This window comes from Osmia lignaria, chromosome 14 (assembly GCF_051020975.1).
Source record: "Osmia lignaria lignaria isolate PbOS001 chromosome 14, iyOsmLign1, whole genome shotgun sequence".
Classification (NCBI taxonomy): domain Eukaryota; kingdom Metazoa; phylum Arthropoda; class Insecta; order Hymenoptera; family Megachilidae; genus Osmia; species Osmia lignaria.
The window spans coordinates 5,974,555-5,990,501 of NC_135045.1; the positions used below are offsets into that span (position 1 = coordinate 5,974,555).

Genomic DNA, 15,947 nt, shown 5'->3' on the forward strand with positions numbered 1-15,947 from the left:
CCTTCGAAGCAATCATAAATCTAACAAATTGTTTGCTCGATGTACTCGTTGTGCGGCTAAATGAGTTGAGCAAAATCACGGTAATAAATCACGCGAAGAGGAATGCAATTATCGTGACTAACACACGGCTTAATAGATAGCTCTGTGAAAATAAAGCGGAGTAAAATTACCAGTGCAGCGCAATAGATTTTATTCTGGAAAAAAGAGAAGTAAAGAGTAATACATATAACTGTTCATTCACAAGAATTCGTGCTATATTGCTATGTTGTGTGTTAAAAAATGAAAATTATACGTATTTTAAAGAATTATTTATCTTAACTATTAAAGGAGAATGTTAAAAAATGGATACTTTTAGCTCCGCTTGGAAACAAGAAAAAAATCATACCTACAGGAAACAACATTTTTAAAAAATACCAATATTTTAAATAAGGTTTCGTTAGCATTAAAACATTCACAAGAGGAAGATTAATTGAAAAGGGAAGGAAAGATCGAAGAAGAGAATGTAGCAGAGGTAGGATTGGTTGGTGTAGAAATCGTGGGGGCATCTTGTACAAGTTGACAGGTCGTCGGTCGGGTCGCTTGCACCTGGCAAAAGTGTCGGCACAGCGCGTACCAACAACGACCACCGTGTCGTAAACGCCACTGCCATAGCCACCACCTTGTCACCTTCCTCTTTCTCATTCGTATTGGTTAGTCGTGTCGCTGTTGGCATTTGTCCTCTTCCTAGCCCTCGTCTTCGTCCTAGCGATATCTCTCACCAAGCTAGCAACACTCGATCATTTTAGCAATAGCTACTAAATTCTTCGATGACTTGATTCATCGTAAATAAAATAATTGCTTTCGTTTAAATAAAAATTACTTGAAAAAAAATATTATTTCAAATATTTCAATACAGAAACATCACGTGTGTTATTATGTTCATATTTTCTTTTGATATAAAAGCAATAATAATCACTATGTCTTATATAGTGAATGACTTTTTGTTGCATGATATTTTGGTGCCATTTTTTGAGTGCCTCCCGTAGGATATCCCGGGTTTCCAGGTTTCCGGTTCTCCCTATACAGATTTTATTTTATAATATTAAAAAAAGCAATTTTTACGTACCAAAGTTGTACTTATACAAAGTTGTTGTTTGAACTCGGTACTCAGCTCTGGATTACCGACAGAGCGGCGAAGGGGTAAGCTTCCCCGGGGTAGCATGGTGTGGCGGGGTAAGTCAGCTGAACGCTTGTCGATAGAGAAGTGGTGGGAGTAACGGGAAGGCTCGGCCGACAGATGAGTACACGAAGTAGCTTAGTCGTGATTCGAAGCCGGTCGTGTAAGGTGAATGTCGTGGATTTTGTACCGCGTACCATCTACCTCCTTTTTGTTCATTTTCCTTTGTATCCGCGTGTGTACGTACGTGTGTGCTTGTTCACCATCAAAAGGGAATTCTGTGTGTGCGCAAGGAATACGTCGTTAGAAGCTAAATGGCTTCTCATCTGTGCGTCTTCGTTGTTTCCCCGCGACGGATATAAAAGAAAAAGTACGACAGTGTTTGTACCGATCCGTCGAGGTTACGTTTGTTAGTCCACGGTGATCTGTTGTTGCGAGTGATCACAGTGTTATCTGTTACCAAGGAAGTTGGTACAAAAAGGAAGAGGGCGAACATTTTTCTTTACGATGCTGACTTCCAGTGCGAATCAGTACCTCCGTCCGGAATATCTCACGCCTCTGCCTACCACGGTTAGAGCTGTGTTTTTGTTTCTTACTTTACTCTCTTCTTTATTGCCACCTAGTGTGTGAATGTGTTCAAAACATACCAATTTTCAATGTGAATATTTACGTAATGCAGGAAAACGTATGTTAAACAAAATACGTTTACATTTTAATAACCAACATAGTTATACGATTAACCGTCATTTGGAAGTTGTATAGTACTCAACAAATTGAGCGCAATGTTTGTAGCCGATCATAAAAATAATACCATGATTCACAAGAAAACAGTAGAAGAAACAAGAGCTCTTTGACAGAACATTAATCTTGGTTGTCGACTTTTCGTTAATCGCGACGGGAATGCATTTCACGTCTTACGCTTCAACTCCTGTAAACTATTTTGAGGGTAGCGAGTGCTGGCAAAGTTTCTACTTGAACGTTCACTGATTTACGAGCCTCGTAAATCAAACCACGATTCGGTAATATAATACTGCGCGGATAGGCAGATGGAAGAGTTAGGTACACACTAAAAATGAACCAAACCTCGATCCCTATCGCCTCTTACTTTTTCTTATTAACTACTTCTTTGCCCTGAATTACGTTGAATATCATTTACTTTATTACTCCTTATAATACGTAGCTAATATCGCTTCGCTCCGTTTCGTGTAAAGAATTGTTGAGTAAAACTGCTGTACAGTGCCGTTTTGAACGCTTTTTTAGCTTTTAATTAAAAAAAAAATAGTTAAATTTTAGAAAGCAAATATTGCAAAATTTTTAAAGAAATAAAACACTTTCATAATATATTTTTCAAAATTAATTGCATGATTTTTCAAAATATTTTTAATATATTTTTCTGTACATTATAAGAAACAATAATTCGAGGTGCTAAAAGCGTTAAATAAACATTGTCGTACATATCCTTTTTGAAATTGCACGACAAAGAGCATGCGTGATGTTCCAATTGCTATCATGGAGATAAAGCAACAAGTAATTGCCACTATTATGCAGAAACCGTTTTGTCAGGAAAATCTGATGTTTTCTATATAAAAGTTCAGCTGAAAAAATTCCAACGCTGTCAAATACAATTTCACGCGGAAATTACGTTAAATATTTGTAATTTTGACTAAAAGACCTCGTTTATGTTTTACAACTAACGACGCGGAACGTTGTTAGTACTGTATCGATGTGAAAAGTTAATTTTCCTCAGGAACCGTGTCGCCATTAACGTAGAGAAACTATGGATTTAACTTTGACAGGGTTAAATCTGACCCTGCCACGAGCGCCGAACTGCATATGTACGTATCGGTTCTGCCCGCGATTGTCAGACTTGCACTTTGACGTTTCGGCATGGCTGCATTTGTCACAGGCATGAATGTTAAGGGATTAAAGTAGCCTTAGTTACCGTGACGATTGCTATCATAGTTTGACAAGTACCCAGTATATCTTTTGTTTCAATGAGGAAAACCCTCAATTAACTTTTGAACGGCAACATGGTGGTCTCCCATGACCGGAGCATCAAATTTTATGTAATTGAATTACTAGGAAAAGGGAGAAATAGCAAACCTTTAATATCATTAGCATTGTATTAATGTAAGATAGCAAACTAAAATTTTTAATTTAAGAATTTCAATTAGAATTAAAATTAAATTTAAAATGCTAATTATACAATAGAGTAGCGACGACTTGATTCTATCCAAGGGAAAATAATATTTTCAGACTCCAATTTTTAATTAAAAAATTTTATTAACCAGAACGTAGAAATTTTTACAATATATAGTACAAATAGTTTTCGTTGCAAAATCTCAAATGTATTGTTTTTTATTTTCATGGCAGAAGATGAAACCTGCTAATATTCGTAAGAAACAGCGATATGTGTTTGTATCTGGCAATGAGAAATATCGCATATCGTATGATTTATGCTCGAAAGAAGTGAAACATAATTCACGTGCACTAGATTTTCATCGAATCATGAGTTAATGTTGAAGATGAAAATATTACGCTCGAACTTGTTCCGTTAGCTTGTACGAGAGCAATTAACATCTAGCTTGAACTCATAATACTGTAATAGCCTGTGTTGCAATTCGCAGCATTAATATCTGTCGGCGTCGCGCCATTAGCTGAAGCAACCGTAAACGCCGGGTTAGGTGCACGAATGTTGCATTTTAATTACGGTGAACATCTGTTCGATGGACGTATCAGCCGAGAGAAATATCATTCCTCTATACGCTAATTACACCGACTATATCATCCTGGCTACTTCCAAGCAACAATCATCAATAATATTCAATTCGACTACTAATCATTTTCCTGTGGAAACGGTTTATTAATTGCCCACATTCGTACAAACTTGACTGATAAAGAAGAAATAATACTTCAATTATTAAGGAACCATTTTGAGTGCAGTTGAGTGCTACAAAATTCCATGTTATTAAGATTTGGAACTTCCAAAATGTCCGTATTCCAAATAGAAAAGGCTGTTAAACTTTAAAGGATAACTCGAAACGGCGATTGTAATCCAGCAGTGATTTAACAATTATTATGTCGACATTCTATCACGTTCATTTTCTTCTTGAAATTTTCATATTTTCAATTGCCGTTTTGATTAACTCTACAAGTTTATAAAAAATGGGAGAAGATACGAACATGTTTATTTTGATACCATTACCATATGAAATCTACATTTTAAATAATTCGTTGCAAATACCAACGTTTGTTGAAAAAATAATGTTTGTAATATTATTGCCTTTCGTTTTTAACTTAACTTAACATGTTTTGACAAGTGAAAATGAATTATAAGCTCCATTTTAAAGTTCGTTGAACATATTTGTATTCGGTGCTCCTTATCGGCCAACTAACTCTGAATTGCGTACTAAAGTAACCACAAGCAATGTAAACATCATGCATCGTGACATGTATCAGAATAAATATTATCGCAATGTTACACGCTGGAATAGTGAGAAAATGTTTTAAAAGTGTCTTTAGCTTTGAATCACTATAAATTTTCCTCTTAAAGATTGTTTTTATCTAAAAGGAGCATACTTTCAAAATTTTGCCTAAGTTGAAGTGTGGACATTTTTGGAAGAACAGCCAAGAAGATTACACGAATAAAAAAGTAATTTCGAGTTTAAATAGAAACAGAAACCTTGATTTCTCAAATAAAAGATAATTCTGAAATTAAATTTTCTCGAAAACTAAGTTAAGAACAGTCTGTATAATATATTTATTAAAATAGTATTAAACCTGTTTAGTAATCAATCTCTGTTTTTCGAATTTCAGTTAGATGCGAAGAAAAGCCCGCTCGCGCTACTCGCTCAGACATGTAGCCAAATAGGAGCCGACTCGCCGTCCAATAAATCTCTGCTAGGCTCGTTGGACAAAGCATCGAGCAACAAATCTTCAAAGTCGGATCAGTCACGTGAGAAATCGTCGCCCACGGTAGCTCCATCTTCGTTGGAGTCAACCAAGACCAATTTCAAACCGTACGAATCCTGTCTGGCTCGGGAGAAGGCATCGACGCCTGACGAGCAACGATCAGCTTCTAGCCACTCGGCGTCCGGTCGATCGAGGACACCCGGTAGCGGTAACAAACGATGCCCAAGCAATCAGAGCGTCTCGTCGGTTAGAGCCGTAACGCCGCAGGGTCGAAAAACCGCGACGCCAAACGGCGACGTGGCTCGAGAGTCGCCCGCCTCGAGGACCTCGGCGACAGGGAATCTTTCCTCGAATCAACTTGAGCCGACGTGCTCGTCGTCTCAACCAGCCGTTGTCAGCAGTCCGTCGTTGCAAGCAAAGCCCTCGTACAGTCCTGCCAGTGTCCTAGCCATCACAGACCCGTCCATCAAGGATCTTCCATTGGGTACTTTTAAGCCAGGCGTCAGTTTAGCCTCATCGACCGCCGCTTATCTAACTTACGCTCCACAATTACCTATCGACGCGATGGCCAGCACTCTGGTTTCCCAACACCACGCCAGTTTAAAGAACGGATTAATAGCTGGAAATCCTTATCTAAGCTACGCTAGGTTGAAAAGTTCCTCAGCTCCGGACACCCTGATGCCCGTCTGCAGGGATCCCTACTGTACCGGCTGCCAATTGAACTCTCACCTTTTTGCGAACGGTAAATTAGCGTCTACCACGACTAGCACACCAACTTCCTGTCCTGCTGGCTGTGCCCAGTGCGATCACAAACCTGCGGTCGCTTATGGAGCTTTAGGTGCTGCTGCATATGCACACGCACAGTTGGCTGCACTGGCAGCCGCTTCGCAGCTTCCGTACGTTTGCAACTGGATCGCCGGCGACACAGCCTATTGTGGCAAGAGATTTTCCACGTCCGAAGAGCTGTTGCAGCATTTGAGAAGTCACACGACCAGCTCGACCAGCGCCGCTACGGATCCTTCAGCCGCCGCGTTGTCTCTGCTGTCTCCCTCGGTTGGATTGCCACCGACCCATCCATTGTTTTCCAGGACTTACCCCACGCCACCGTTGAGCCCGCTAGCAACCGCGCGTTATCACCCTTACGGAAAATCTTCTACATTATTACCACCGTCCTTATCGTCACTGGGTCTACCGCTTCCACCGCCGCATTCGCACACACCTGCAGGATTACCACCGTATTTCTCCCCGTATTCGTTGTACGGTGCTCCCCGCCTTGGCGCCGCCTCCGGTCTGCCCCAATGATTTCTTTAAAACATCTATCGACAAATATCAACCGTTTAACTGTGATCCATATGCGAGGATAGAGAGGAGCGTACGCGAAAGAGCTAGGTAACCTCGCTAGCTACTGACCTCGTAATCTCGTTAAATGAACAAATTGGTCGCTTAATTCCTGGCGCGATCGCGCCCGACACCTTAACGCGATTCTGTGCTGTGCTGTGTGGTGCTCCGGTGTTATCATTTTTTTTTTCTTGTTTTTTTCAAACATATCAGTTATTTATTTCGCACGTGTCGAATGTTTGGAGAAAGGTGTTGAAGGGATTGCGATCATTTGCGTACCAAACGTTTAACTGTGATTCTTGAGCGAGAGGAACAAATCAGAAAATAACGCGTGCCTGAAAGAACCATGTAATGGCTGCTGCATAGAATTATCAACCATCGACGCGTATTTAAGCGGTTCCTTTATAATCTTTGTACTCTGTTTGCCTCCCTATACGAATTTTCTTACACTCGCTTCTCATTTGTGTTCTCAGTCACCTTTAAATATTTAACGCGCTAAAGAGGGTTTTTCAAAAAATGTGTACACACTTTTGTTTGATTCTTAATTATATTTTCAATTTTAATTGCAGATATTTAATCCGTATGTAGGCAACCGTGTATAAAGTACCCACTTACACTTTGGAATAAAAATTTTTCACAATTTCTGAAACATTTTAAAATATTTTTTTTCTTCCTTGTTTATGGACTTGGATACAAATGTACCCCAGACACCACACAGCCCAGAAAAAAAAATGGTTGCTTACATAACGATTAAAATACCTCTAAGGCTCAGTTATATGTTCATTTTTCCAATATGCAATGTCGAGACAATAAAAATCGAAAGTAAGTTATTATTTCAATTATTAAATTTAACAAAGAAATAAAAATCCAGTGTGTATACATTTTTCTCAGTCACTCTGTATGTACAGTTTTGAACAAATTTTTGTAGGACGAATGCCGATTGTAAATTATTTTTCAATATTTAACGCCATTTAATTTAAATAAAAGCTAAACGAGTGCCACGGGTCATGTCGAAAAGCCAATGTTCAACTGTGATTTCCGAGTGAGAAAGGTAACGCGTGAGTGAGATACGTTGCGCTTCCGTCACAGAGAATTAGTCGTATGAGTACGTGTATGCGTGATTTTTAGAATTCGACGTCGACCATACATTATTTCTTTCAGAAAAGAAGAAAAGAAAATTAAATCACTGCGATAGCTTCCAAGCAGAGTTGGGCATTATTAGAATAATAATTATAAATGAAACGAAGTTATTCGTGTATGATGAATCAACTTTTAATTTAAAGGAACGAATAGATGTACAGAACTGGAAATTATTCGAATAAATTTGTAATCAGATGATTATTCGGATAACACTTTATTTGTTATTCGTAAATGTGCCCAATCCTAGATTTGATTACATTACTGGTAGGTACAAGTCAAGCTATCTGCCGCAAAGTACGTATAAGAAATACTGTAAATAATTAATACTATCACTAAGTAAATAATTAATAATGTAATGACGGACAAAATGTTATTCGAATAATAATAGTAAATATAAATTCGAATAATGCCCAACGGACTGCGTTCACTCATTTATATACAGGTTGTCTCAAAATAGCTGTACAACCCTAAAATTTGAATAAATTATTCGCTGTTTTGAATAAAAAATTTGTTATTCTCAAATAATTTTATCTTATTCGAAGTATTATTTGGATAAAAAAAATTATTCGTACGTCCAACTCTACTTCCAAGAAAAATAGAAAGAAGCTATCCTGAATAACTTTCTTAATTATTAGAAAAAAGACTTCGTTGAAATTCCATAAAATTTTTAGACAGTGGATGTTTATAAAAATCTACTTTTTTTAAAAATATTTTATTTCGTCCTCTTACGCGTGACCTTTTGGCGATAATTCCATAAACATCCGCAGTTTATTAATAATCAGAAAGCGCAACAGAAATACTATAATATTGAAATCGTAATCAGTCTATGTGTAGTATTTATGAATCCAATATTCATTGCTAACCCTTACTGTAACTATTGTACATTTGTCCATAGGCGTATAGGTGATAAGTCTGAAGAAAAAGAAAATCTTTCTTTCCTTTTTCGACGAGACGGCAATGCTTAGTGATAAAATAGATGCGTGTATGTATATTGTAAGTTTAATCCCTGACTAGGTGGCGAGTATCGTGTCTATATTTTTGCGTAACCAAAGTTTAAGTAATTAAATGAATAATTTCGTAGGATCACGAGTTCGTGTGTAACGACAATGTTATTATTACCGATGAGATTTAAAATACATTGCGAGAAATGTTTACTTATAAATGGATTTATTTTATTCTATAATACACTGTCGCTAAAAAGTATTTGCCCATGGTTAAGCATACGTCGTTTGTTCATTGTAATAATACGATATCGCAAGATTAAGCCAAAGCATTCACATTTTTTTTGTACCTCTTTCAGTAACATTTACAACGATCATTAAATCAATTATTTCTTGACGTCAACATCAGTGACTTGGTTTCAAATTAAATTTGTGCAAAACAAATTTGAATTTTTCAAGTGGTATTTATGAATTTTTAATTAGAAAACTATTTGTCGAATTGACTTTATTTATTCTATTTTAATCTTAAAGAATTGGTATTAAAAGTCATATTTTTATAAAATTTAAAAATAATCCGGAAATTTACAAAATAAGGATTTGTTTATCGTTTCAAATATAACAAAATCAATTTTTTAAATAAAAATATTACAAAAGGTCCATTCTTCTAAATAAAAATAAAAGAAGGAATTAACTCTATTAGATAAATAGTATCTGAAATTATTTCGAATCATGTAATTTAATAAATAGTTACATACTGTGCTTTGTATCATATGTCACTTGAGACAAAATCCTTGACATCGTCGTCACAAAGTGATTGATTTAGCGTGAAATGACCCTTGCATATTATGATTGCGTACAATGACTATTACTACCAAAGTATATTGCTAAGTGAATAAAGCAGTTTCCAGTGAAAGAAACCTAATGACAGAGCGTCTGTGCGTGACATAGTGTGTTTTACTTGAATGCTGTTGAGAATCGAGCCTAAGGATCCTTTAATTTGACAAATTATTCATTTTCTTAGTGAACTTTGTATCTGTTTGAAATGAAAAATTAAAAAAGGCAAATACTTTAAAGCGATGCTGTCTGTGCGTCCGCGCTCTCTTGCGCGCGCTTGTGTGTGTGTTATTATTACTGATTGTTAAAGGCATTCTAAATGTCAGAAGAAATTTTTTTTTATGAAAGAATGTAGTTCGGATTATTCCTTGAGTTCTTAACAGTTTAATTTCTAGTTTAGTGGACTAAACTTTTTACTTTTTATTTTGATCAGTTTCCTTTTTAGAAAAGCACACACACACACTCAGTGAGGTACGTGTTAACTTGTTGACTTTACTATTGTTATTCTGCATTACATAACGCTGTTTGGTATTCAGTAAGATGAAATATACCAGAACTTATTTCTTATCAGAACACGTGTTTTTGTATTTTATTTCAGTACCTGAATGCCTTGGTAATAATGTTATTCTTGTTTTAAAGTTAAACAATGCTTATTATTATAATATCTTGTATTTGCTTTTTAGTGGCACTGTTGAAGGCAGCAAGAAGAACATTTTACACTAGAACCTACCGTCTACAGGCGAGTCGAGTGGTTTTGTCAAGTGTTTCCTTCCGGCGATGCAAATACATTACATTACATTTGCAGGATCAAAAAAGCATGAGTGTCAGAAAAAAAGACCAGTCCTCACGTAAGAGTGCTTCAAACGAATTTACTTGGCGCCAGGAAACTCGATGACTCTCATCTAATGAATGGTAAACCAGTTTCATGAAACTCTTTTATCATTCACTAGTATGTATTACGATTTGAATGTCGTGTCTTAGAGGAGAATATGAGTATGGACTATTTTTTTCCAATTGCAAGTAAAATAAGTTACTAAACTTTGAAAACGCATCAGAATTGTAATAATCATGATACGTGTGTAAAGGGGGGCTTTTAAACGGTAGTTTATATTATGTGTGCAGTAGCTATAATGAGTAATTGCTGTTGCTTCGCGAAAACTTGCCTTGTCGACTGCCAATCAACTTGTTTCTTGACTCGGTGTGACAAGAAAGCCAGCGTTGCTGAAAAAGAAGATTAATCGGTGCCCTACAAAGGATCGTCGTTCAATAATGGGTTGTTTGCGCAGTCGATGTTATTGCAACAGTCATTCATAGAATGTTAAGCGATCATGCAACGCCGTCTTACTAAGCTGACATGATTAATTGGTTCTGTCGATGAACAAACCGTGTCGTGTAATTTCCATCCATAATAGAGGCGTTTCTAGTTTTCTTGGGAGATTATTAATAATGGTTATTAAGAAAGGAAAAGCTAAAATACAGGGAAAGCGAAGAAGAAAGTTGTGAAGATAGAAATAAATAACAAAATTTCATTTAGAATAAATATTAAAAGTGATTTAAAACAAAAGATAAACTTGTAGAACAAGCGTTTCCTTTCTGATTTCAATGATTTTTTAATATGTTTTAAAATTCGACTTTTTAAGTAACTTTTTCGTAATTTCAAATCGTAATTTCAGCATTTCTGAATCTGTGTTTAGAAATTTAAAAGATTCTGTAAAAGCAAGACAATAATGAATATAATACTTTAAATATTATTTTATCATCTTTATTACCACAAAAATTTTTGAACATTTAAACATTGAATAGTTAGCTATTGTTGTTGAATAATAATGGTAAAGGGCGCCTGAAGAAAATAGTGTCATCTAATATTCGTCGCAACGATCGCTCTTAGCGATGATCGCCTCTTTATTCGTAGCCAGAATCGAATTTAGCAACAACATTTGCCACTAGAATTGGTGCAGCACCTGTCTCTAGAAATGCAGCAACACTGTTGGCGAGGTGTACCACAGCATTTTTGGTTAGATGTGCAGCAAGATTTGCCTTTAAAAGAAAGTTGAACTAATCAATGATCAACAATTTGTATATATTATGTGGAATAAGGTACGGTAGATACAGAAGAACTCATTAATGTGTCCAAAAGAATATCAACCATTGAAATTAATTTTTATAAATAAAATCATTACCATTGCATGGCCCAGAACCACAACACTTGCACTGATCGCCACACTTCGAGTCGCATTTGTCTGCAATAACAAAAGTTTTCAAACGTTAGATTATGATTTATATTTTTAAAAAAATTATTTAATTTATATTTGCATAGACATGAACTAGTAATTAAATTTGTAAATAAATTATTGTTTGGTAATTGCACAATTGCATTCAAGAATAGATTAAAAATAAGAATTTTTATTAATAGTGTTAATTCTTACCAACACAGCATCTGTCAGCACATCCTGATCTCGGCATCTTTCTTTGTAGTTGATTATTTCTTACGCAGACTTGAAAATAGTAGAACTTGTTAACTCCGTTACGCTCGATCGAATTGATTGATTATCCTCTGCTAGAAGTATCTTTTATACACAAACACTGAACGACGTGTGCAACGCAAATTTTGTGTACCTTGCGCAAAGCAAAAGTGTATTTACTTTATCAGCACCGTATTCAAAGTCTTACGTCGCAATATATTATCTTACATCTACTTATTATCATTATTGTTCTTTTATGATTAGGAATCATTTAATGAAATCAAACAATAAATATATCATACATGTCTTTTCATACATTCTTAACTCTTTTTATCCTCAATTTAAGTTGCTATAATATTAAGCTGCTATAATAGATGTCTTTAGTTAACAAAGGAACAATTAATTAGCCTTTTAATTCCGTATTTATGAGCGCTTTGAAAACAGTCCCGCTAATACCATCTAATGGTAAACGGAGAAAATGACACAACAGAAAATTGCTTTTCTTTGTAAAATACAAAACTGTTATATATTATCTGCTACAATAGAATTATAAAAGGGGTCCTTATGCCTCCTATAGATTCGATTAATTATTCAGTGCATTTTTGTCCCACGTTCAGGGGGCAGCATTAAAGGCTCTTTACCATTTTCGTGTCACGTTCTACTATACCAACTATAGTGAGTGGTAAGAATCAAAATTGAAAACTAAACTATCGGTGTACAAATTGATTGTCTTTATGAAGACTGTACCAGCCTTATACAATTTTATCTCTAAACCTAAATAAAGCAAACTGAATTAACATGTAACTTGAACTTAAAAATGTTATGTCATTTATCATTTTAAGATCTGGTCAATAGCCTTTAAATATTAAAATTTTACTCGGTTTAACAAATTTGATAAATTTCAAAAGATCAGAAATGGCTCGTCGACGGTGAATTTGATTGTAGCAGCTCGAATAATTTATTGCAACAGCGTTATAATTCTATAATCTGAGCATATTGAAGGTCATTAGCGTAATGCTTGTCGTCGAGTCAGATGATCAGGCTGCCCTGAAATCAGTGATCATTTCCGACAACCCTCGGTATGCATCGACGTTGCATGATTGCACGTTTATATGATTCCTGTTATTTTCAATCATTATTTTCGTCGGATCCTCGTTCACTCTTCGCCGTTCCTCCATCAGCAGGTAATCGTTATAACGAACAGGGAAATGATAGGTTTCCCCTGTCCGGCTTGATATTTTGTTTGAAAAATCGACAGACAATGCGATGAATTATAATGGCAGAATAATTCATTGAATTTATCTTACTTTCATCAATATTTTCCATCATTTTTGTTATAAATTGAATAATACAATTGGTACCTTATAGTAACTGTTACAAATTAAATTGAATTTTAAATGAATTAATAATAATCAAAGGCTTAATAATTGATTTTCAGTCAACACCCGATGGTATCGAAAAGTCAATCAATAGGATTTCAGTAAGTAAAGTGCTGTAATACAAAGGATTCTTTTAAAAAATATAGAAGGTAGCATAGGTGAAATGTTTCGAAGCAGTTTCCAAGTAAAACTTAAGTTTATGATAAACCCTACTTTAAATAAAGTGTTATACATATGGTAATTGTATAGGAAAGATATACTGATAGAAGCATAGCCAACATATTCTATCAGTTTGATAGCTCTCGCTGGGACACTCGAGGGGGGATGAAAGTTAAGACGGTTACCTTGATATCTAATATTGGTTGTGCACCTTCATGTCGTCGGTATCGGTTTATGTTGCCATGACAATCTTCACCAACACTAATCTTTAACTTTTCACACAACTGACTGGTAAATATGTACAAACGTGAAAAGCTGCCATTGAAGGGAAGTCTCATGAGAGTAAGTAACTGCTTGTTGCATCCGAAGTTTATAGCATTACAGTTATATACGTATTTCATAATGTGCAGAAAAATTGAGAGCATTGTATTTATGTAAAATGAAGCTATTTGCAAAATTTCAACTAAATCGGAATTTACAGGATTTTGAAAATTTCGCCGCGAACTGTGTGGACTTACCGAAATGCGAAGACCTTTGAAGGATTTTCATCCGCCAACCGGAACAATTATAGTCATTTAAATAGCGAAGAAAAGGCTGTTATTGACCATAGATGTGTAATTAAATTAATTTTTACGACTTCTCTGCCGTTAAGATAGGCATCGGTCTGGAATAATATACCGCTGGTCTCCCCTGTCTTTCCTTTCTTTTTTTCTTTTCTTTTCCTGCGGTGGCAAAGGTGCTTTCAACCACACCCGCCGCTTGCACTTCTCATTTCCAATTTAAAAATAATGAGAATTTGCTGCGAATAGGTGCCGCTGTCGCGCACAGATACTCATCGAGTTTGAGCGCGTCGCTCGCGGCAAGTGGAATGAATTGAAAAAAATTCAATTTAGCGTCAGTATACCGCATCCTTTCCCTGCGTTTTCTTTCCCTTCTATATTTTCACTTCCTTGGCTTGAACAAGCAAAAAGTACCTCAAGATTTTCTTTACTATTCATGCTTTGTTCTTTTATTTCTTAAATAACTGAGTACCTAAAAAGGTATTCTATGCTAAACATTACTCAAAACAATAACATACAAGATCATTTTTTACTCGCCCATGATTAAACGGTTGAAACTAGCGATTAAAGAGCAACATTTGACGTTTAGGTGTTTCGTGAAATAAGAAGAATCTCCTGACAATGAGTGGAAAGCCGAACAGCGATCGAAGCGAGTAAGGAACGAATAAAGGAAGAGAGGTCAGAGGGTGAGGTGGTAGTTTTTCTTTGATACGGGCAATAAAATGTAAATGCACGCCAATTCGCGGCCAATATCGGGAGTTACCTTCTCCAAATACTTTTCCGTTTGTAACAGTGAGCAAGAAGCAAATGCTATGTGTGGAGAGGAAAGAGAGATGGAAGAAGTTGCTGTGTACCTGTGTAGCGGGGCCGCAGGCTTCGCCATCATTTGCATAAGTAACGCTGGAACGAGGGGAGGTTAGGGTAGCGAGACGAGTAATTTATAGTCAATAATTCTTGGCGAAGCAATTTTCGCATCGAGCGCGAACGTTTCCTCCGGAACGAAGAAGGAGAAATAGGGAGGGGTGGGTAGAGGTGATGCTGTTGTAGAAGAGGGAGGCAGGAAATGAAGCGGAACGTTAAATAGCTGTCATAGCTTCCCTCTAAATTCTACTTTGTCCTATCAGATAGCCACTAATATATTAACGCAAACGAATTTTTATTACTTTTCAGCACATTCTACTAATGTGATGAATTATACGTTGTAATTATAACTATTAGGTTGTTAAATATTTGAAACATCTAATCTCACGTAATTTGATGATATGAAAGTATCACAAAATGCTACTTCAGCGGGAATTCATTAGTGGAGAAAAGCACCACCCATACTATGTACTTATGGGTGTAAACAATATTTACAACTTTTTTGTAAGTAGCTTCTATCGGTTCTATACTGCGTTTATTTCATGTAAGGGAGGTATGAATTTAAAAGGAGTACTGGATGTTGTAAGGAACATTGGACGTTCCTATCAACTACTTAGACGCCCTTTATTATCATTATTGAACAAACTTATTTGAGTGTGAAAAAGAAGAAGTTTTAAGATTTTGCTACTGAAATTTAATTCATTCTACTTATTTTTACATTGTACAATTGGTTTACAAATTAAAACGTTAATTACAATTTATTTGAAAAATTAAGTCGCCCGTAAAAAGTAGTCCAAAATTGGACCAGTGTGCCCTCTATACAAAAACGGTGGAAACTACCTGTTATCACTTACACGTATGTAAGTATTGGTGTGCAAGAACACGTTGTTATCGACAATAGATAAGACACCGGCTGCTATTTTGGACAATGTAAGTACCATAAACGTTATACCACCGACGAGTAACAGTAATCTCTTGTCGGTAACAAGTAAGTAGACAGTATATATACTGTTATATAAACAGGTAAGGTAGGGAATGACATTAAAATGGTAAAAAATTGGGAGCTTCGCTAACGGCAAGAATTCTTTGTACCTACATTATCCGGTAATTGCCGTATCTTGGATTCTTCCAAAATAGAATAAACGACAGCCTTTCATTTTACATCAACCTACTTACAAACATCCCGAAATAAAAAGTTATCATTT

The 15,947-nt window shown here is 36.0% G+C and overlaps 1 protein-coding gene and 1 long non-coding RNA gene across 4 annotated transcripts; one reads left to right on the plus strand and one right to left on the minus strand.

Moving 5' to 3' along the window:
- Positions 1-1,262: 1,262 nt before the first annotated feature.
- LOC117605581 (zinc finger protein Elbow) lies at positions 1,263-10,896 on the plus strand. 3 transcript variants are annotated; one of them, XM_034327086.2, is made up of 2 exons: positions 1,263-1,324; positions 4,973-10,896. In XM_034327086.2, the coding sequence occupies exons 1-2, from the start codon at positions 1,277-1,279 to the stop codon at positions 6,368-6,370; spliced, it is 1,446 nt and encodes a 481-aa protein (XP_034182977.1). In that variant the 5' UTR covers positions 1,263-1,276; the 3' UTR covers positions 6,371-10,896. The 3 variants fall into 3 exon arrangements, with proteins under 3 accessions (XP_034182977.1, XP_034182976.1, XP_034182978.1); XM_034327085.2 differs by having other exon boundaries at positions 1,292-1,726; positions 4,973-10,894; XM_034327087.2 differs by lacking the exon at positions 1,263-1,324 and adding an exon at positions 1,706-1,841.
- A 171-nt stretch (positions 10,897-11,067) lies between these two features.
- LOC117605582 (uncharacterized) lies at positions 11,068-11,908 on the minus strand. The gene is made up of 3 exons (XR_013063359.1): positions 11,748-11,908; positions 11,502-11,561; positions 11,068-11,358 (listed from the first exon to the last, which is right to left on the minus strand). It is a non-coding gene; the product is annotated as an uncharacterized LOC117605582 (long non-coding RNA).
- Positions 11,909-15,947: the final 4,039 nt, after the last annotated feature.

What these genes read in the sequence shown, in the direction of transcription:
- LOC117605581 (XM_034327085.2), top strand. Translation starts at nt 1,664, where the DNA reads ATGCTGACTTCCAGTGCGAATCAGTACCTCCGTCCGGAATATCTCACG. An exon ending in TCACGCCTCTGCCTACCACG is followed by an intron (nt 1,727 to 4,972) that starts GTTAGAGCTGTG and finishes TTCGAATTTCAG; the next exon opens with TTAGATGCGAAGAAAAGCCC.